This window comes from Dipteris shenzhenensis, chromosome 31 (assembly GCF_047967505.1).
Source record: "Dipteris shenzhenensis isolate YYH24624 ecotype China chromosome 31, Dip_SZ_1.0, whole genome shotgun sequence".
NCBI classification, from domain to species: Eukaryota; Viridiplantae; Streptophyta; class Polypodiopsida; order Gleicheniales; family Dipteridaceae; genus Dipteris; species Dipteris shenzhenensis.
In genome coordinates, this window is record NC_141626.1 from 42,259,428 (window position 1) to 42,281,500 (window position 22,073).

Sequence of the window (22,073 nt, forward strand, 5' to 3'; positions counted from 1 at the left end):
GGATCTAGCTTCTTCCGAAGCTCTTTTTGTGCATATGCCTCACACCCAAATATATGCAAATCAGAGTAAGAGGGATTCTTGCCACTCCATGAATACAACCATCCAAACTCTTAGTAGGTGATCTATTGATCATATGCACTACAGTCTTCATTGCCTCAGCCCAAAAAGAGCCCAAAAACCACCAGAAAGACTTGCATTGGAAAGCATACATTGTGACCTTTCATGAATGTGCGGTTCATTTGTTTGCAACAACTTGATTTTGCTCTGGAGTACGAGCGGACGTGAGCTCCCTCTTGATCCCATGTGTATCACATAAATGTTGAAAGTCATGAGAGAGATACTCTCCACCATTGTCAGTCCATAGGCATTTAAGTGTTCTACCTGACTTATTTTCAACTGAAGCTAGCCATTTCTAAAATACCTGGAAACATCACTCTTCTGTGCTATAGCATAAGCCCACACTTTCCTAGGTGCATCATCAATGAATTTCACATAGTATGTAGCCCCACCTAATGACCGTGTAGGCATGGGACCACATACATCTAAATGCACCAAATCAAGCCTTTCAAAACTCTTTCTTTCCCCTTCTTTTATGGGCTGATTTATTCTGCTTTCCATACAGACAATGCTCACAAAATTTAAAGTTAGAAAAACTCAAATGCAGTAGATAACCAAAACGGCATAAGAGTTTCATTCCATTTTGGCTCATGTGCCCCGATCGGCAATGCCACAAAGAAGTACTTGGTTGCTCGGTTATTGCAACAACATGATCAGACACCCATGTTTTGAGGCATCTTAGGTTCTATTTTCACTAGTGATCAGCAAGACAATATGAAAATATCTCCCTTCAGCTAAAACTCCAAAATCCTAACCGATGAATGGGAAACAGGGCGTCAACCCTTGCAATCGACATACAGTCCAAAAATCAAAGGTTTGAACCTTTGAATGGATTTTTGATAGAGAAACAAACAATTTGGCGCCTCAAAGAGATGTAAATTTTTCAAATCTCCACGAAATCATGCAAGAGCTAGTAGGTAGGGGTTTTTGGGCCTCTGAAACACAATGGAATAGATGGTTTTGAAAATCATGGTCCCAATCATCGGGTCCAACACACGGTTAAAAAAATGTTTTTGCAAATACACCTATTTGTAAACACCACCAGAGTGTGAATGATGAGCAACGCAAAAGTTTTAGGACCTCATGAGTCCACTAGAACTAATAGATATACGAATGGTTGCTTCAAACTCGAGTTCCAACACACTGGCAGAAAAACATTGAAGCAGAGACAGTGAGCCAGAAATCCAATGAAATGATCCCAAATTCAAGAATGAAGGAGATCTTTTAAACTCCCAAAGGGCAATGGAAAGAGAATGGATACCAAAAGAAAGAAAAGGTTGCCCTTGCAAGTCATTCTAGACTCTCAGTCTTGTCGAAAGGAACAAGGGAATCATAAGAAAACATCCTTTTCCTCCAAAACCACTTGCATGCTTGTAAAAAACCACTCAGAGAACTTTCCAAAGGTTTTTGTCTCTACACCAGGATGCAAGTAAAGTCACCCAATGGAGCTTCTCCTTCCTCCCACAAAGTTGTAGTAGCAGACTTCGGGCTCCAGGCTCAGCTAGAACACCCGCGCTCTGATACCAGTTGAGAGATCTCAACAATGGACTCACAAAGCAAAACAGAAGAAGGTAAGAGAGAGGGAGAGAAAGAAGAGAGAGCCACAAAAGTTTTGGTGGCTTCAGTACACCCTAATCTTCTATGTCATCCATATATATATGTGTGTGTATTTGAGTATTGTACATAATCAAGGTTAAGGTACAATGGCCTTTAACCCCCACACTTCCAACTTTTGTTTGTTTCTAATTGTTGCTTCATATATTTTAAATTGCATCCCATATTCATGGTAAGAGAAGTGTTGGCTCCTCTCACCCACTGCCGAGCTCTTACGTATGTGCCCCATCCTACTCATGTTGACTAATATTTGCAACAGACCACCCCCTCTAGTAGCATGCTTATCATAGAGGTGGTGAGGAGGTGGTCACCATTGCACAAGAAGTAATTGGGTAATTTTTGCATTATTGAGCTATTTCTATGTATTTTTCGTTAAGATTTGGCTTGGAGCAAAAGTTCAAAATTAATAGCTGCAACATTTTCCCTTGGCCATTGAGAATGTGAGATTGATTTGGAAATTTTTTGTGCCTCAAGATTCGACCACTCTCCCGAAATTTTTAACAACAAACAAATTGAGGCATGGAACGCAATTGTGGATGCTGCACATGAAAAAGGCGGTGTCATCTTTTGTCAGTTGTGGAACTTTGGCCACGCATCCCATATATGTAAGAAAGACCTTTGAATTAGCTTGCACTTGTAGCTTTGTGTTTATGTTCATGCACTGATCCACACTACGCTTGATAGATTATCAACCAAATGGTGTTGCACTTGTTTCGTCAACAAACAACACAATTCACGCACCTTGGACAATTAGGATGCATGACAACTAGGTAGCCATCAAATTTTTGACTCTGCAAGACCAATGTAATTCCAAACATCATTCAATAGTTCACTCAGAGGAGGGAAAATATGACACGGATTCAATTGCTTTATAGTTGCAATGTCCTCACAATTGTCATGATCTCCTATGATTCACTCATTGTGGAAACAAGAAAGCTTTCTTGTTTTGAGCAATAGGTTGTTGTTTGAAAAGCCCCATATGCTATGCAAATTGTGTGTTTCCTTAATGGTCTCACAATCATGTCTCTTTCTCCTTCACACTTCGTCCACTTTTACCTCACGGAACACTCTGTGCAAATTGTTGTTGAGGCCCTCTTTACTATAGATTGATTGTGTCCCTGTGCAGAGGTTAACTGCAAGCCATTTATAGCATCAGGGGCATCTTGCAACCTTTCTTGAGGGCATACTAATTGGTGTCTATAAAGAGCTCACTTTATAATAGCACCACATTAATCATGTTCCCCCTTAGCATGGCTAGAATCAAAGAAATTCTACATCATATTTAGGATAGTGAAGGATTTGAGCCTTGAGACAAGGTAGAATCCACATGCAGATCTAAATTGAGATGAAGCACCATCTAACCACACCCACTGCTATTTTATTGTTTCATGTACATGGGGACCATCCCTTTTTAAACATTCCCAATGCAATAGAAAATCATAATGAACAAACAAGGTCTCATGTTCCTTGTCATTTGAATGTAGAAATGGTAAGTGCATTGCACTTTCCTGAACTCTAGTGAGTCAGTAGGCAGTCACAAAAGAATAAGGAAGAAGACTATAAATGATATGCACTAAAGTTATTATCTACTTGTTGTACCAAGGAGCAATTTGTATCTCATCTTGTTCTTGAAATGAGTAATTTTCAGTAAAATCTATCACAAACATAGATTTCATTAATTTTATGTGGCCTTATTCAGTGGCCTTATCCCCCACATTATGTTTTGGACTATTTTTTGTTTTTGACTACTACCCAATTGTAGTCAGATGATGTTATAAGCTCATCTTCACCTCTTGTATGGGGGGGGTTGTGCTGATCTATTGGAATACAAACTACTAGTGGCATTTCTACTGTATAAACAACAATTTCAGTTCTTTTGATGTTTTGTATTGTCTTTGCATCTTTTCAACATTTGTCTGACTTCATTCTAACCCTGGCACTGCTACTGCTAGGTGTGGACATGTGTGGTTGTTTTCTAGCATTTTAGTGACACCATCGACACTATTGGTGATCCTCTACTGTGTTTGAACTCTAACTGATAGTTGCTGCTACATAGCAATTCTGCAAAAAAAGAACCAACAGTAAGATCTACAACACCACACAAGAAACAAACTAGCAGACACAACAACCTTCACAAAAATCAAGCATATAATGAAGCATTGTCACAATGATAACTTTGCGCCAAGCAAAAAGCCACAAAACTAAGTTCAATAGAAGAAATCCATCAGAAGAAAATTGAAGGTGGGTCGGAGTTCCTTTAGGCTTTTGTTGTTGACATCATTCAAAGAAAATGAGCTGGATAGTGCCACACACTCTGAACAAGTGCATATGCTGCGACGAGTGGGGTGTCTACAAAGCTCTAGCTCAAAATCCGCAATCAACAACACCAAGCAAAGCCTAATCCAACCCTTGTCCGACACTAAAAGGGAGGAACAATCGAACCAACGTCCTATTGTGAACAAAAGTAAAATCAACTACTAAAGACCAAAATATCAAAAAATACTAGCAGACTACTCATTAAAATACATTAGATGCACCTCTACAATAGCGAGTGATTAAAGTGTTGTATTTTTCTCTTTCATGTGAGCACCTTGTCTATGATGAATAACTCTCAAGAGCAAACATCACCTTGTCGAATTGACTACGCCTACTTTACCAAAAATCGTGCTAGCACACAAACGGATGATTAGGAGGATATTTTCCATGATCCTGATTACACAACAAGTGGGACCAGTTCTTTCGACAATTTTGTGCATGGCACAGAAGTAAGTGAAGTACAGCTCGAGCTTACCCAATTGATGGTACAGTCACCTGCTGAAGAATTAATCAAGAGGAGTATTGCGACAAATTTTGCAGCACAATTGTTTGTACGAGCTCAAAGAAAACTCGACTTCAATCCTCTACCGCCACCTCCAAGAAGAAGACAACAAGTTCCACATCAAAGATAGCAACAACAGCCAAGGATGCAGAATCTCTTGGTGAAATCAGCTAAATTCATAGGCAAGAAAAGACAAGATCCCGATAGTCATGTCGGACAATTTGAGACAAGATGGGTTGTAAGTGGATTCGGACAACTACCGAACCTCACAAAAAGGAGCAATTTGCAACAACATTTAATGGTAAGGCAATGAATTGGCTTATGCAATATGGTGTAGCTCATTTTCAAATATATGATGATTTGAAAACTACCTTTTTAAGTCATTTTTGTAAAGGAAAAACACCGAAAGACATACTCAACAAGCTTCGGAATATGAAAAGACTGTGCACAAACGTTTAGAAATCTGAACAAGAGGTTGACAAACACTTAACAACCCACTGACGAGAGATTACTTTTGTAAAGGACTCAACAAAGAATTAAGGATAGCAATAGTTTGCAGAGATTATCTTGGAGGAGTAAACGATTTCAACAACATGGTTGATGATGCACAAAGGGTAGAAAGAAAACTTGGCACTAAGTCAAGGTCCAAAAGCCAAAAGAAGAAAATACATTCCGACTTTGACAGAGATTCAAAAACAGAAATAGATACTGATGCAGAGGAAGAGGAGAGTGATGTAATGGCAGATGAAATATCAGATGAAGAGAGTGATGAGGAAGAGACCTTCAACAAAAAGAAAAGGCAAAGCAAGGACAAAGACAATTCAAAAGGAAAGAAGAAAATAGACACGCTCTCTAAGTTAGGATGATCAAGGAGCAATTGGAAACTTTGAAAATACCCCCACCTCCACCTAAAACTTCTTGTGCATTTTGTGGGAAGGACAATCATGAGAAAGAAAGATGCTGGTACAATCCAAATTATAGGGGAAGGGTTCCTCCTCATGTACAAAACTCAAACAACCAAGCCCCATCTATGGCAGCTAATCAGATTTCAGTAGGCAACCAAGGACAACAAAGATTCAACAATCCACAACAAAGAAGATCCAATCAGCAAAATTGGGGAAATCAACAAGGGCAAAACCTGAATCAACCATGCACATACTATGGCATGGAAGGACACAAACAGGGTCCTCAATGTGAACTTTGGTGCAAGCACCAAGGAGAAAGAGGAATCCCCATTATCAGCTATAATGCATGTGGTAGTCCGAATCAGCAACAACAGCCACCACCAGGCGTTCACATGGTATACTTGGATCCTAACTAGATCTAGCACTTAGTCATTTTCTTCACAAAAAAACTAGATGGTTCATCAGGCCAAAAAAGTAAAATTCCACACTTATTGGCTATAATCATAAAAAAAGAGATACAGGAATGAGAAATGACTCTGCCCCAGTCACCAAAACCTATTAAGGAATTGGACATACCCTTCTCACTAGCATGGGAGCCATCACCAACTTCTCCTACTATCACATTGGCAAATGCAGATACCTCAAAAGAAATGCCTATTCTAGAGGTTGAAATTGATGAATTGCCCCACGAGATGCTACAACTCGGTGCACAATTGCAACCAATATATCTCCAACAAAAGCAGGCAACTAGAGCTTGAGGCAAGTTTGGCACCAGAGCCTGAGGCAAGATCAGCACTAGAGCCTAAGGCTAGATCAACCCCAATACCACCCATCAATGCCATGCCAGTCCATGAGCCACAAGGGGAGCCACTGCTAGATCAACAGTCTGATTACTATACCCGTGAGTGAAATACCTTTCAAACAACCCCCAACGAGTACTATAGAATCATCAGGATGGATACATGGATACACAACTGACAACAACAGTACAAGCAATAGCAATCCTACAAACCTACTATAACTCCTTGACCTCTGCACATGCTCAGCAAATGGTGGCACTGGCACAAGATCAACTCACTCTAATTCACAAAGAAGAAGAGCTTCAGGATTGCCAAGACAAGCTTAAAGACATGCAATAGTCTTTGGCAATATGCACGTTCAGCATTGAAGAGCTTATGAGGGAATGTAGAATCTTTAAGGACCAACTTGCTACCACTCAAGAGGCCAGCACTTCACAAGCACAAGTCTTGGACCAATGGTCCAATACCACTAAAGACATTCCTCAATAGGCAAAGGTCACCTTGCAAATGAGAAAGCTTAAGGAGGCATATACATCCATCTACCATAAATATAAAGAAAAAATGGATGAGATGAAATCCCAAAAGATAATCATCTCCAAGTTTGAACTCCAATTGCTAGTGCACAACAATGAGGCAATGGAAGACAACATCAATGAAGTCCCACTACAATGCACAACGGTGGTGTACAAAGAGCTTGTGACCGCTCTACAAATAGAAGATCACCTCAATGCACGAATGCTTATCCAATGGAAGCAACTCCAAATTAGGATCATATCCACTCATCCCACAATCAAATGGGAATGTTCCATAGGGACTAAAACTCTACGCATTATTTACAAAGACTTGTCCAAAGATGAGAAAAATCTCTTGTTCCTATCTACACATGCCGGGTTTATAGCACTCAAGACAGATGCTTTCATCGCATATGTATGCCTCATGGGTAGTCCTCCCCTCACAGTTTTGCTAGTTTGTTGCCATTGCTACAAAGGCCATCACTATTATTTGCAAGGGATGACATAACCGACATCCCACACTTGCAGCTGATGATTCCATCACACTAGCAAAAAGAAGTGCCAGAAGATGACACGGCATATCTCACATCCAACTTCCCATATCTAACCACTCTCTCTGCCAACCTCATAACCTAACTTACCCTTGCTGCTACCACCCTCTTAACCTTCCCTAAGCTCCATCCTAACATCTATTCCCTTCATCATCTCTTTGCTCATGCCTCTCACCATTTTCAACTAACCCAGCAGTCACAAACTTATGAGCCCCTCACACCTAGCTTCTTCCCTTCCCTTGCTAATCCTACCTTTGATGATTACCAAGTTTCTCAAACCATCTGCCCAGCTCTTCCCCCCCTCCCATCTGCTCCTCCTTCCATAACTAACACTCTTCCATATTTCTCCCCCATGTCCCCAGATTCTCTCTCTGCCCTATCATCATCTTCGGCACTACTTTTGGTGCCATCAGCATAGAAAATGACATAGTATTTGATTTTGAATATCAGGATCTGGATAAGTTTGTACCCCCATGCCAAATTCCAATGATGGGTATGATTTTGATGAGCTACCACTTCCCACCCAATCACCCCATTAAGGAAATTTGGAGCAAATATCCTGATATGAAAACTCAAGGTGGATGGACCCTGGACAACTTCCCTACCAACTTTCTTCAGCATCAAATTACGAAATATTGAATAAGCAAGTTGGATCCCCAATCTGATTGGTGCCATCCCAAGCTCTTTGATGTAATCTTCTTGAAAGAGTACCTGCATGCACCTCCATGTCTCAGAACCCATCCCAAGTTCTATGCAGTTCCACGATGTCACAGATGGGAAGCCAACATACTTTGGGTGAAGATCGCACCATTAGTTGGCCAACGATTGAACCATACTCTGGTGTAGAATGGAATATCCAAGGCACAATTATCCGAGCACTTTAGCAGCATGAGCAAATAATGCGCGACAACATTGATCGCTTCCTTCGCCTAAGTGCTATCTTCTGCAAAACATTGGAATACATTCTAGAGGTCCCATGTCACCTCGATAGCCATTTGCCTCCACTCAGTGTCAATCCCAATGAATGGATCGATGCTCAGATTATAAGCCGACACTCCATCAAAGAGTCATCTTCTTAGAAGCACACCACATATCTCTATTCAAAAAAATGGTGGATACAAGCTACCTGGAAACTGAGCAAAAATTGTATGGTGCCAAGGCTTTACCAACACGATCGGCTGGCACAACACAAGTTCCACAGCCATTGGATTACACGCATGGCAACCCACCCAGGCTACATGCTCACAATAAGCCATAACTCGAGGATGGGTAACAAAATAGATCCCAAAGTATGATGTCTCTGTGCCAACATGAACTTAGGTAGTATAGAATGTGTGTGTAGAGTAGTCCGCTTGTACTTGCATAAGGCTATGAATAATCTATCTTAGGAATCCTCAATATACAACTTCTACTTGCAACTCGTACCTACAAGTCCTACATGCAAGTCCTACATTCAATTCCTACATGCATGTTCTACTTGCAACTTCTACTTGCAAGTCCTACATGCATGTTCTACATGCGAGTTCTACATGCAACTCCTACATGCACATTTTACATGCAACTTGCAACTCATACATGCAACTTCTATATGCAAGTTCTACATGTAGAGAGAGAATGTCTACAAGTCCTACATGCAGAGAGAGAAGCTCTCCAACTTGTATAAATACCCCATAATGGAATGAAGCCCAGACTCTTTGGGGCATTGTGTTGAGTTCTACTTTGGTATTCCAAGCAATTGTCTCAAATGTCCATGCTTCCTTGCACTCCACATCCAAAAGCATATCCTAAACTTGCAACTCCTCCTTCCCTCTCCTCCAACCTTGCAACCCATTCTCTCCCTCCTCTTCCTCCCTCCTCCTCTCTCTTTTCCCCCATGCTCTTACACCTTTTTTTTTTCCCATTGCTATGCTCCCCCTAAACCCTTAGTTCCTCAACCCTTAACCTCCATGAACTACAGGGAGATGAGTTCTCGACCATGTACTCTACCATGAACCTTGGATCCTCCTTCTAACCCTTGAACATCTTCTAAACTCTAGACCCTCTTTTAAACTCTGGAACCTTTCTCTGAACCTTGAAACCTCCTTCTAAACCTTGAACCTCTTCTAAACTCTAGACCCTCTTCTAAACTCTAGAACCTCTCTCTAAACCTTGAAACCTCCTTCTAAAACTTGAACCTCCCTCTAACCCTAAAACTCCTCCTAAACCCTTCAACCCCTAATGAAGGAGAAAGCCTTCATTACCCCAACCATGATGATGCACGTTCCTTTCACACATGCATACACTACGTTTTCTTACCACACTTAAGGCTACGTCTCTCATCGGAATATGACTCGAGGTCCTAAGCTACATGTATACTACAAATGACAACCCTGATATATATGTAGTTGACAAAAAGCCTCGAAACCCTGCATAGTAAGAATACCTGCTCTTCCTGCGAAAGCCGTGGGAAAGAGCCAATAGACCTAAAGAGAGTTCAACATGGGAAAGGCTAATCAATCTCCAGAGGAGTTTTCCCAATTTTGTTTTCGAGGACATAAACCATTCTTAAGGGGAAGGGAATGTTACATCAACCATAATTGTATAAATTTGAGGTGGGAGACCAAGAGGGCTTGATAGTGCAATAGTGGACATGCAAATTAATGCCTAGGCAAAATAGATCTAGCATTAATAGGGATGCCAAGAGGGGTTAAAAGGGTAAGGTCCTTGGAAATGACACTTGGCATCATAAGGAGTCCACATGGCATGCACTGGGCATGGGGGAGACTTCTAGAGAGAGGCTCCACAAAGAAAAGAGAGAAAACAAAAAGGAAGCACTCTAGTATGTCATGGTCGAGTGGTATTGCATAGGAAGAAAGACCTCTAAGTCATATCAGGTTTGGGGGTTTAGGTTGGGGTGCACCACATCAATATATGTTGTTTGTTGATTTCAAGTGTGAGATTTGTTGTGGCTTTTTTATAGTTGCTAATGTATTCTTTCTAAAATTGTTATAGGTATTTACCCCAGTAGAGGGTTTAGAGGTGGTGAAGTCGTAGGTTTTGGACAAAAAAATAGTCTTGATCCTATGAATGTATGTCATTTATAATATTGTGGTGAGAGAAGATGTGTTTCTTATCTACCGCTATTGCCGCCCTCTAATCATGTACATGTATGTGCTCCCCTTGAAAACATGTGCCCAAGGCACTTCTCGTTGCTCAGCTACCACGATCATCCCTCGAGACCGAGGAGTGATCGTGTAGGTTTTTGCTTGTAAAAAGGCTGACTCAAGAATCCAACAATACAAGTCCCAAACTTCAACATCCTTGCATGAATTGAGCTTGTACTCTCCTCTAGAAGGATTCCAACATCACCTCTTCTGAACAAGTCGGCTGCGCAAACAATTCGCCATCCATCAGCAAATAAAATCACTAATAAATCAATTGAATGGTCAGCTCTCAATGGTCACCCAAAAAATCCACAGCTGATCCCATTGCCAACTACTGCTGTTGGCAAAGCACCAACGCTACTAGGTGAACATTCACCTCACAACCAAATTTGTAGACATTGAAGACGTGCATCAATTGATTGAGAATCAATATAAACCAACGAGATGAATGGGTGAAACTATGCGTGTGCCGTATCAGCATAGCGATGCAAAGCATAAGAGAGCAAAGAGTGCTGAATGCAGGGAAAGGCCAAAAGTATAAGGAGCTCAAGAGAACTACAAGTGTGATGAAAAATAGTAAGCACACAACTAGTACATGCAAACAAATGCTGAAGAATTGCAATCCAGATTGCCAATACTCTGCCTTGATGATAGGTTTTTGCATGGCAACTGAGATAGGACCTCCCAGAAGGCTGCTGTCATCATGCATCAAACACTTCTGCCACATGTCCTCATGTGATTGCTCTGCCACCTCCACCTCAACCCAAGAAACCTACGCCTCATTAGATATTGGAAAGGGGCGTTGAAGACTACCATCATGATGATATGGATGCAGTCGAAAACCATTAGCTGGATGTGTAAGTATGTGACCTTGCAAATCTGCAAGATAGAAGGATGTAGACCCACAATCATGAAAGATCCAAAATGGACCCGACCATCGCAACTTCAGCCTCCTTGGCATCCGCCCTATAGACGAGTGTTGAATAGAAGTACCTATTTCCTATACTCAAATGATTTTTTCTTCAAAGACAAATCCACCCTCCGCTTTCGCCTTGCTTGAACCTCTAGATTTAGATAGTAGCTCTCCAGCCACATATCATCTAGCTGATCCAGAACATCCAACCGGAACACCATGGACTCCTACGGAATAATCATGTCCTCCACCGCAATTCGCAAACTAGAAACGATATGCTCAATCAGCATAATTGCTTCTAGCCCAAATGCCAACTTAAAAGGAGTCAACCCAATTGCCTGCTTGAACGATGTGCTTACGGCCCATAATGTTGCCAGCAACTTATCATCCCAATCCATGCGGTACTCATTCACTAACATCAAAATAATATGCTTGAATGTATGATTTGTAGATTCAATGCAAGATCTCCTCTGCGATGGTCATACAATAAAACATAAGAAAAGTACTATCGTAGCGCATCTATAGACACATCTAGCAGTGCGTCTATAGGCACGACTGCCTGTTTTTCCAAAAATTAGATGCCCTGTTAGATGCGCTTCGACAAACACCTTTTTAAAAGAAGCTGAAAAGAACATGCACCCGACTCCAAAAAGAACAACACTAGTACCAAAGACATCCCTTCCTTGCATATGATAAAGGACGAATCCAAGGAGAGAAACTTCTAAAGAAGACCAACTGCCAAGAGACTTACCTTGGATAGAGGTATGAAAGCTTCTTGTCCTTCTTCAAAGCTGCTTCTCCTTCTTCTCTTCCTTGTTCACTCTCTTCTCTTATATGCTTGGGGATGACTGTGTAAGCTTGGAAATAAGTGTGGGTGCTTGAAGATGAGTGTGGATGCCTAAAGTTGTGTCTATTAATAGGAAAGCAAGCCACGTCACACTAAAAGTATGTGAAGGAAAGAAAGTGCGCTAAAAGTAGGTTCAAAAATCAGCTCGCAGTCTAAAAGCACGTCTAACAGCATGTCTATCAGCACATCTACACTATGTTTTAGACGTGCCTATAGACATGTTCCATAGGTTAGACATGCTTTTAGATGCTACAAAGAGTTTTGACAGTTACAACTCATGCAAGAACACATTTTTTGGGTTGTTTATCTGCAAAATGTCTTCATCTTCAACAAGTACCTCTAGTGAGGATGAATCCCTCCATATCCACCATCGCAAAATGTGGTTGGAGAAAAAAAATCAAATGTATGTGTGATGGATGTCGAGGAAACATCTATCGTGCACGCAAAATTACACTCAATCACATCTCAAAGTACGGAGAATGGGATGTGACCGTAAACATGGTAAGTGTTAAAGAGTTAAGGTTGATTGAGATACCTGTGGGTGTTCATGTGTTAGATATATGATCCTTTTTTAATTTGATACAGGATGCAGTGCCACATGACCCACATATGTTGCCCTATGCTCATCGTGAGGAGGCAAAGCGTCAGTGATATGAAGTAGGATCTTCAGGACGGACCGTTACAGATGCATTAAGTTATGGTGATAGTACCCCTCTGCCATTACCTCATGAGGCCGTGGAGGAGGAGGTGTTTGATGATATGGTGTGGGATTTATATGTCCATCAGTCCTGAGGTAGGGATGATAGCATGGAGCAGGATGATTTTTTTACTGCAACATCGACTCCACTATTTGAGGGATGCACATTCTCTGTTCTACGTGCCTCCCTTGAGTTACTAAACTTGCATACCATCTATGGACGGAGCAATGCAAGTTTGAATGCATTACTCAAGTAAGATTTAAAGTCTATTTTGCAAACATGGTGAATTATGCTAGTGGGTCAATTACTCGAATGCTTTTTCTCATTTATGGTCTTCATGTGCAAGCTATTGTGTAAAATGCTTCCAAGGGAGAATAAATTACCGACCTTAAGAGATATGGCAAGGCAACATGTGATCTCTCTTGGAGGATTAGATTACAAGCGCATCCATGCATGCATCAATGATTGCATTCTATTTCATGGACCACATAAGGATGCAAGAGAGTGTCCTACTTGTCGAGAGGCAAGATATAGAGCAGATCTCAAAACTTTGGATGTGCCTCATAAGGTTCTGTGACATTTTCCCATAATCCCTCGCATCCAACATATGTTCAAGTGCAAATCCGTTGCATAGCTCATGTCATGGCATTCCTCCTATTGATCAACCAATGGAAAGTGGAGAACTCCCGCAGACACTCCTACGTGGAAGCATATTGAAGACACATGGCCAAGCTTCAAGGAAGAACCTAGGAGCTTGAGACTTGGATTGGGTATCGATGGTGTGAACCCATTTGGTCTCAAAAGCACCTCTTATAGTGTATGGCTAGTGATATTGGTGAATTATAATCTTCCACCCTCTATGGCGATTAAGAAAGGACATGCTATGTTATCCCTTCTAATTCCAGGAAAACATAAAATAAAAATCCTACTGTTTATTTGGAGCCTTTGATTGATCAGCTAGAGATACTTTAGAGAGGTATCGAGGTGCATGATGTGAGCAGGCCACCTCCCTCATCACGAGACTTCAACTGCAAAGCAGTCTTGATGTGGACGATGCATGACTTCCCAAGCTATGGCGAGTGTTCAGGTAAGCATTGAACTTTTAATTATGAGTAGGCAATCGATGTGGCACCCTGAACCCACCTTGAACTCTTAATTGCATCTATTGTTCAGGTCTTACTACATCGGGTTACCATGCATGTCTTGTTTGTGGTCCTTCGCTAGTTGCCTCACGGGCAGATGCATTGAATAAGGTCATCTATGAGAATCACCATCGATTTCTCCCACCTAATCATCCTAGATATGTCGCCCCGTGGAATGAAGTCCCCCCATAGTCACTCACTGCAGGAGATCGGATGAGAATTTGGGATGGTTCCATGACTCCTCCACCACTTGGCATGAGCCGATAAGGGTTTGTAACTATTGTGTGCTATATTGAATGGAAATAAAGATTGCATGCTAATTACACTAGCTTTTGTTTAGATAATCCATCTTTTATCGACTACCATATTTGTCCCACCTCAAGATCAATCACCTGCTTGATCCCATGCATATCTTCAAGAATGTGGTGTCTACCATTTGGGAACATTTGAATGGGACATGAGATTCCATAGGCATAAGGGAGGATCTACGCACCACTGGGAGGATGCGTGAAGCGTGGCCACAAGAGGCCGAATGGCTGTGTCTTTTTACCTCGTGCACCGTGGAGGTTATCAAATCTAGAGTTGGTGGCAGTGAAGCGAGCTATCACTACAATTCATACTCCCACTGGATGCATGAGGTGTTTAAAGGGGGCCTTCACAAAGAGCAAGAAAATAGATGTAGAGCAATTATATGGCTTGAAATCTCATGATTAGCGCAAGATGGTCCAAGTAAGTATTTTATGTGCATGATATCTTTTTTCTTCCAAATTTGTGAGTGAATTAGAAGCAATTAATCAACCATTCCTCGTGTGTTCAATTCATACTACCTACTAGCATTTCTCGTAGTGCATCAAAGGATGTGAAGGATTGTATTTACAAGATGGGTGAGCTTGTGAGGTGCTTTACAGAATACAAAATGTGAAGCGTATCAATGCTCCATGCAAGGTTTTCATATTGCTAATATGGTGTACTTTTTCCTTTCTAGGTATGTGAGCTCAAAGGAAATAGATCCCACCACGCTTGAGAATGCTCGAGTTATGACAGTGAAGGTGGTTTGTTTAGTGGAGGAGACCTTTCCACATTCTATTCTCACAAGCCAACTACATCTCATAGTGCATTTGGTGGATGAGATTGCTATATGCGGCACTATACGTGGACAATGGTTGTTCTTCCTCGAGCACTTCATGAAGACCTTGAAGGGTTTTGTGAGACAAAATGCAATGCTGGAAGGTAGCATGGCCGAGGGTTGGTTGGTACAAGAGTCACTTGTATATATTTCTGAGTTTCTTGTTGATGTGGATAGCTCTCTCCCACGACTATGGAGATATGATGAAGACCTAAGGATGACCTCTATTGTGCCTCAAGGGAAAAGATGGAGCAAAGTAATAGACACGGAGTTGCTTAATAATATCAACCTTTATTGCATGCTTAATAGTGATGTGATGAAACGATGGGTGACAAGATACGAGGATGCAAAGGCAAGAAGACAAGGAGAAAGGGCACCACGGAACTCATGTGCCATACCCTCAGCATCTAAGAGCACTTCCAAAGGATATTCATGTGGATTGGCTACTTGACAAAATGGAGAGAGCAGAGAGAGATGAGAGGATGCATATCACAATGGAAGAATGGGAGTATGCTAGGGGATGCATGAGCAAGGTCGGTATATAGAATGTTATGCATAAGCTAGGAGCTTTCAACAATTTAGATTGCTTATTAATTAATTTTGTCTTGGTGTAGTGTACTATGTTCAATGCTATATGGTGTGAGGGCAAGCATTTTTGGACACAACAGATTGATGATAAGAGAAACACACAAGATTGCGGCATCATTGCTAGCTTTGAGGGAGCCAATGGAGCCATGGATAACTATTGTGGCATAATCCAAGATATTATTAAGCTTGACTTTCGATGCTTCTTTGTGTATGTTTTGGATGTCAAGTGGTTTAAGGACGTGTTGGAAAGAGGCTCTAATGCACCAATCAAATGCCATGCAAGTGGCTTTGTAGCTATTGACTCCACAAAGTTCTAGCAAAGTAAGAAGGGCATACTAGTACTACCACAACAATGTGAACAGGTATTGTACTCATATAAAAATACTCACTTTTAAATATTTGATACCTTCGATGCAAGGAAAATAACATGATTGTATTTGTGTTTGAATTAGGTTGTCTATCAACCAATGGTGGATAATAATAGGTGGTGGCATGTCATACCTATTACGCCATGTTCCAAAGTGATGTATACTACATTTACTAATATGGAGTGTATGGAAGATGATCATGGCCATGGAGGTGATAATGACCATGCTACGAGAGAGGAGGATGATCATGAGATAGGAGATAAATATATTGAGGCCATTACCTGTGAGGATGAGCCTACCATTGGTGATGCTGATTTCCATGAGCACATGAGTAGCACAAGTAGTAGTGGGCTGAATGTATTTGTAGATCTCAACATTGGCCGTTTGGATTTTGAAGTAGATAGTTTCGCAAGGATTGATCTCATTAAGGATGAGATTGAACTGTAGCCCATCATTGATATTGGTAAAACTATTTTACATATTGTCTCATTCTCCTCACCTCACTTAATTTTTGTATATGTGGGTTTGCTAAAAAGCATTGATATTTTTATTAAAATTATGTGCTTTGGTAATCATGGGCATGGAAAGCAGTGATGCACATCTATCACCCGCACGATTTTTTTAGGGTGCCACGAGACACTGTCAATAACCTACCTATACCATGTGGTAGATGTCATATCGGCATGTGTGACACCCTAGATCTTTCGATTCGGAAGGATAGTGAATCTTGAACGTTGGTATACCGCACGGTGCAGGATGGTACCGTGTGGTGTAGCGGCAAAATCCTATAAAAGAACCCTGCTCCTGCCACTAGTGCCTTGCCAAAACCTATCCCTTTTTGTCGCTTTCTTTCATAGTCTCTCTCCTTAGCCTTTTGGTGAGTTTCTATAGCCCTTAGTGTCGATCAGTCGGGCTAGGTGATTACCCACCTCGGTCGATCAGATTCGCCTTGCCTTGCTAACTAAAAGAGAGAGAATAAAGGGAGAAACAGTAAAAGAGAGAGAGGAAAGAGAGGGAGAGTAAAAGAGAGAGAAAAATAGAGAGAGAGAGAGGGATAGATTCTTGTTTATGTCTCAGTTAGGCCAGGAGATGATCCGCTTCGGTCGATTGGATTCACCTTGCCTTGATTGATGCGTGTAATAGTAATGATTGAAGCCGGGTGATGGCTCATATTTGCCACTCGGTTCCCCCCACTTCGATCTTCCTACACAACAAGACAAAGCAACTATAGACATGCTTGCTAGATGCGCAAAATAGCAGGCACATCCATAGGTGCAGCTAGAATAGTGAAAATACGGGTGTGTCTATAAGTGCATCTATTCGCGTGTCTAATAGCGCATCTATTTGCACATCTATTCGTGCATCTGCACTGTGAATTAGATGAGGATTTAGATGCCTTAATAAACACAGAATAGAGAATACATAAAGTGATAGGTAAGAGTATAAACCATGTAGTATGCTCTCGGTTGATAGCCGATGTAAAGAACTGCTTTTTTTTACATTTAGGGCATTAGGTTGTGATCTTTAATTGAAAAGTACATATTTTTATTTTAAGAAACGTACAAATCCCTGCTTCCTTGACTTGTTTGTCATAATCCAGATTCATTCTATATCTTTGTTAAACTATTTTTAGATTAATTTATGATGATATGACTTAGGATTGATTAAATATAGTATCATGCTAAAACATCATTAGCAATGTTTTTAGATGCTTCTTGAAATTACTTCAACATGCACACTAATATTCACCATTTGAGGTGCCCAATATGATCTTAAATTTAGATTTTAAAGTTCATCCTCTTGAAACTTGGAACTCTTTCTCATAGGTTATTCAAAATCTCTTCTTATTAAAATGATTGCCTGAATTTCTAATTTGTGATCAAGGGTTTCTTTTTTCTTGTTTAAAGCTTGTATATCCTCTCCATCTTTTGTGTATCTAAATTTTGCGACTTTGTTGCTTTGTTAGTGTCAAAATTGGATGGATCTATATTAACACTATTATTTTTCTAATATGTTGGCACAATTTGTTCTAGATCTACTTTAGAGACTAGAACTAAAGGATGGGTCTAGGGTTGTTGATGAGAAGCCCATGTTTTTCATCCTATCGACCATATTTATCCCTTCTACATGTAGAGGTTGAATAGATTTGGCAGGTTTTTGGAAATCATATCCAACTTCACCATCCTTTTCCCTTTTTTGATAATGACATTTTCACCTCCCCAACCTTTCTTGGCTTTGGCTGTTTTGGCTGTCCAAAACCATGGTCTTCGTAATAGCATTGAGTAGACAATATCCCTTTCTCAAAATTAATTGGAAAAATGACAAAAAATTGCAATGTGTAGACCTTCTACAATTCCCAAAGTTTGAAATCTCCTCTAATCTACCATCTTTACCTGAATTAATGGTGGAGGTTCCAAACTAAACAAATTAATCCATCTGTATAAAGATTCAGAGAAGATGTTTACCCTTGATCCTTGAATCATGGATTACTCCTCTGATATGATAATGTTTGAGTTAAACATCAATAGTGGTCATTGTATAATTAACGTCTTCAACTTGAGACTCATATACATGCATACCTTTGATTTTGGTACCACATTCAATATTCATCTGTTTTTTTCATATAACCTACACTTTGTTCCATTTAAGTAGTTCACTAATCTATTAAAGAAGCCGGAATCAAATTCAAAATCTAATCCAAAGCCATATGCGATTGAGCCTCATGGGGAATTGGATAAGGCCATGTGGTAGTCAAATCAGCACAAGGTAAGGTAACCAGAATTTGACCCTTGATAGCGTCACCTAGGATAGGGTCACAAGTTTGACTTGTGGAAGATAAGGTGCCACATGGTATACTACCACAATGTCCACATGCCATAGTACCACATCATTAGTACCATGTGGCAAACATAATGCCACCTAAGCATTGCTTAAGCACTACTATCTCATAAGGACACTGTGCACATTACATGTACACATACCATCATTCTACTCCATATGCACCTCTATTCACAGGCGCCCACATTGCATGTGTATCTCATTGATACATCATCCATTTTCTCCCTCTTCTTGATCGAATATGGCAAACCATATTCAAGAATTTGAAGGTGGCCTTAAAAGGAAAAGTAACCAGTTTTTGGAGCTCTATGCACACTTTACATCACATGCAAGTTTTGATCTTACCTTTTTGAGACTCTATATCGAAACTTCTTCTTTTGCATATTGAATTCACTCATGACATGCAACCCCACCAAGTTAAAATGAGATGCGACATTTTTATATAAGAAATAGGACTCGAGTTTGAGAAAATAGTTTAGGAGCATAAACGTAACTTACACTGGGCGAGCTATTGCAAAATATGGCTGCATATTGTCATGTGTCCGACTTCAAAGAATAGATAATGGAACGGCAGGCGTTTGTCATACTATCATCAAACCCGTTACCCATCCCTTGGCAAGATTCAAAACAATCTAAAATAAATCAGTATGACTATTGCGCACCAATATAATTCACACAGTAATTCAACACTGACAGCCGCAATAACATTTGTGCAACCTTTGATTTAGAAACATCACATTGTATACTATCTTGCAACAAACCAGCCCTGACTCCCTACCATCGGCGTCAACAATGCATGTTTCTCGCATACTTGCATATAAGATTGTAAAGGAAACTTCGTGCTGACAGGGTTCATGCTACAAGAAGCACACAAGTATACCATAGCTGAACATAGCCACAAAACCATATCAATATTCAGATCAGAGGCCACATAAATGAAAACTACTCGCTTGATCAGTAAGGAGAAATTGAAACTGTATTCAAATCAAGAGCACAAACCAGAAAAGGCGGATAAGTAGTATGAATTAATCATAATCTTGAAATCATCAACAAATTCGTTTACCTTGGAGTCATTTTAAGTATCCTTCCTCCATTTGGACATTTCTCAATGTTACGGCTATGAATAACTCCAACAGTGTGAACCACTGTTCGAGCCCTCGTGCTCGTTTTTCTTATTGTGGGAAAAAAGGGCACACAGTACGAATCTTATTGTTGGGCAATGGGAACAGACGAAGAAGCTTATATAATTTTTGACTTATTGAGTAGTTAGGGTTTGATTTAATTAGCTTAAATTGTTTTCTACATGAAGTTTGTAAGGGTATAGCAGGTCCATTACGAGCACAGACAGTTTGTTTCTCCTCTACATTGGCCATTGTCAAGACATGTCACTGGCTAATTAAACTTGCTTGAAATGCATTGTCCTGTGGAGGGGCAACCCTATGAAGAAATTGTTCGTCGGTCCATGAAGGTAGCTGATGAGATTGTGGAGCTGTGCGGTTCACGCAGCTCCACACTACCAAGTCCAAACCTTCTGGAGGAGCCACTGCATCCTGATAGAAATTCTGAAAGCTATCGTTTGTGGAGCATGACAAGCTATTTCCATCGCTAGACATGGTAGTTCTATCCCGAAGCTTGGTGCCGTTGTACCAATTCGCATTGCAAAGCGCGCTGATCAATTCAGAATCAGTCAACTCGTGATCTTGTTTTCTGCACTCTGTTTCATCCTGCAGGCAGGACAAGCCCATTGTTGGGAACTTTGGTGGGTTTTGGTGCTCGTTGGCATGGATCTCGCCGGGAGTCGTGGAGATACTGCGAAAAGACATTTCCGACGCTTGAAAGCCTGAAGCATTGGCAAGATTAGGGTTTATATTCAGGGTACCTACACCCAGCGACGTGTAAGGTGCCTCCTGGATCCTGGAGGCGCTAGACAGAGAAATTTCCTGTGGACGTTTCTTCCTGAAACGCGAATGCCAAAAGTTCTTGATGTCGCTATCTGTTCGTCCTGGTAGATGTGCAGCTATTTTGGACCAGCTACAAAAAAGAAGACACGTAATTGTAAAAATGAGCAAAGTGCTGGAGCGCTGCAGTGACACGAGTTTGCAATGCAAGACTTTCATAGCTGGGATTTCATTGTGAGATACTAAATCATAGATGGGACAAACCTGTTGCCAAAAACTTTTTGAAGGTTCACGATTAAGATCTTCTCTTCCGTTGAAAACTTTCCTCGCTTCAAATCTGGTCTCAAATAATTTATCCAGCGAAGCCTGCAGCTCTTCCCGCACCGTTGCAGGCCTGCAATAACATCCTCAACTGATGTGATTAAACGTAAAGAGGAGGGTTAGCGATCTCAAGGAGAAAGAAACTTATACAGCAGCTACTTTACCAGTCTTCTTCGCCACTTCGCTCCAGTTTCCGAAGCCGTTTTGAGCCACATATTTTTGTAGCTTGTCATCTTCATCAGGAGACCATAACCGTTTCCTCATCGTGTCTAAAGCCACAATTTGGCCGAAAAACGGTAATGAGATGTATGCTAACCGAAAATGTTGTTAAAATCCCGCAGGGCTCATCTGATCATGTTGTTGGGCTCATGTAGGGAAGATTTGTCAAAATTTTCCAAAATGTTGAAGATTGAGTTTTCTCTACCAAGTCCTCTACGAGGCAAAACTGCAGCTCATGAATTCTGGGGAAGCGCTCCAGCTGGCTCGAAACTTGACGCACCAAAGGGCGTAGAAAGTAACGAGGAGGAGGCGTAAATCGGGATGAAACAGCTGGGCGTATTTATAGACAAAGGCGGTGTGGAGTAAGCAAGGAGTTGGGATGCCGAAACAGGGAGGATCATCAAAGGTCTGGAAAGAGACAAATAAATTGCGATGATAATCACGAGCGGAAACAGCAAGTGCTCATAAATTATAATGAGAGTAAGAGAAGCAAACGATCGGTGAGATATCTCTATCGAGGTGTGAAGATGAGACAGGAGTCATAAAATAGAGAGCGCATGCAGCAAGGCAGAAGGTTCTTACGTCGTGTCTTATCAGTATACGTGACACTGTGTAATTAGGGCTCGTGTAAAGAATACCCTTCGGTTATTATTAG

The 22,073-nt window shown here is 40.9% G+C and overlaps 1 protein-coding gene across 1 annotated transcript; it reads right to left on the bottom strand.

Moving 5' to 3' along the window:
• Positions 1–20,365: 20,365 nt before the first annotated feature.
• LOC147881475 (uncharacterized) lies at positions 20,366–21,463 on the bottom strand. Its single transcript, XM_087402398.1, has 3 exons — positions 21,364–21,463; positions 21,143–21,272; positions 20,366–21,011 (listed from the first exon to the last, which is right to left on the bottom strand). Exons 1-3 carry the CDS (start codon positions 21,461–21,463, stop codon positions 20,366–20,368), a joined length of 876 nt encoding a protein of 291 aa, XP_087258524.1.
• Between the last annotated feature and the right edge of the window lie 610 nt (positions 21,464–22,073).

What these genes read in the sequence shown, in the direction of transcription:
- LOC147881475 (XM_087402398.1), bottom strand. Translation starts at nt 21,463, where the DNA reads ATGAGGAAACGGTTATGGTCTCCTGATGAAGATGACAAGCTACAAAAA. An exon ending in CGAAGTGGCGAAGAAGACTG is followed by an intron (nt 21,273 to 21,363) that starts GTAAAGTAGCTG and finishes ATGTTATTGCAG; the next exon opens with GCCTGCAACGGTGCGGGAAG. An exon ending in CAAAAAGTTTTTGGCAACAG is followed by an intron (nt 21,012 to 21,142) that starts GTTTGTCCCATC and finishes TCTTTTTTGTAG; the next exon opens with CTGGTCCAAAATAGCTGCAC.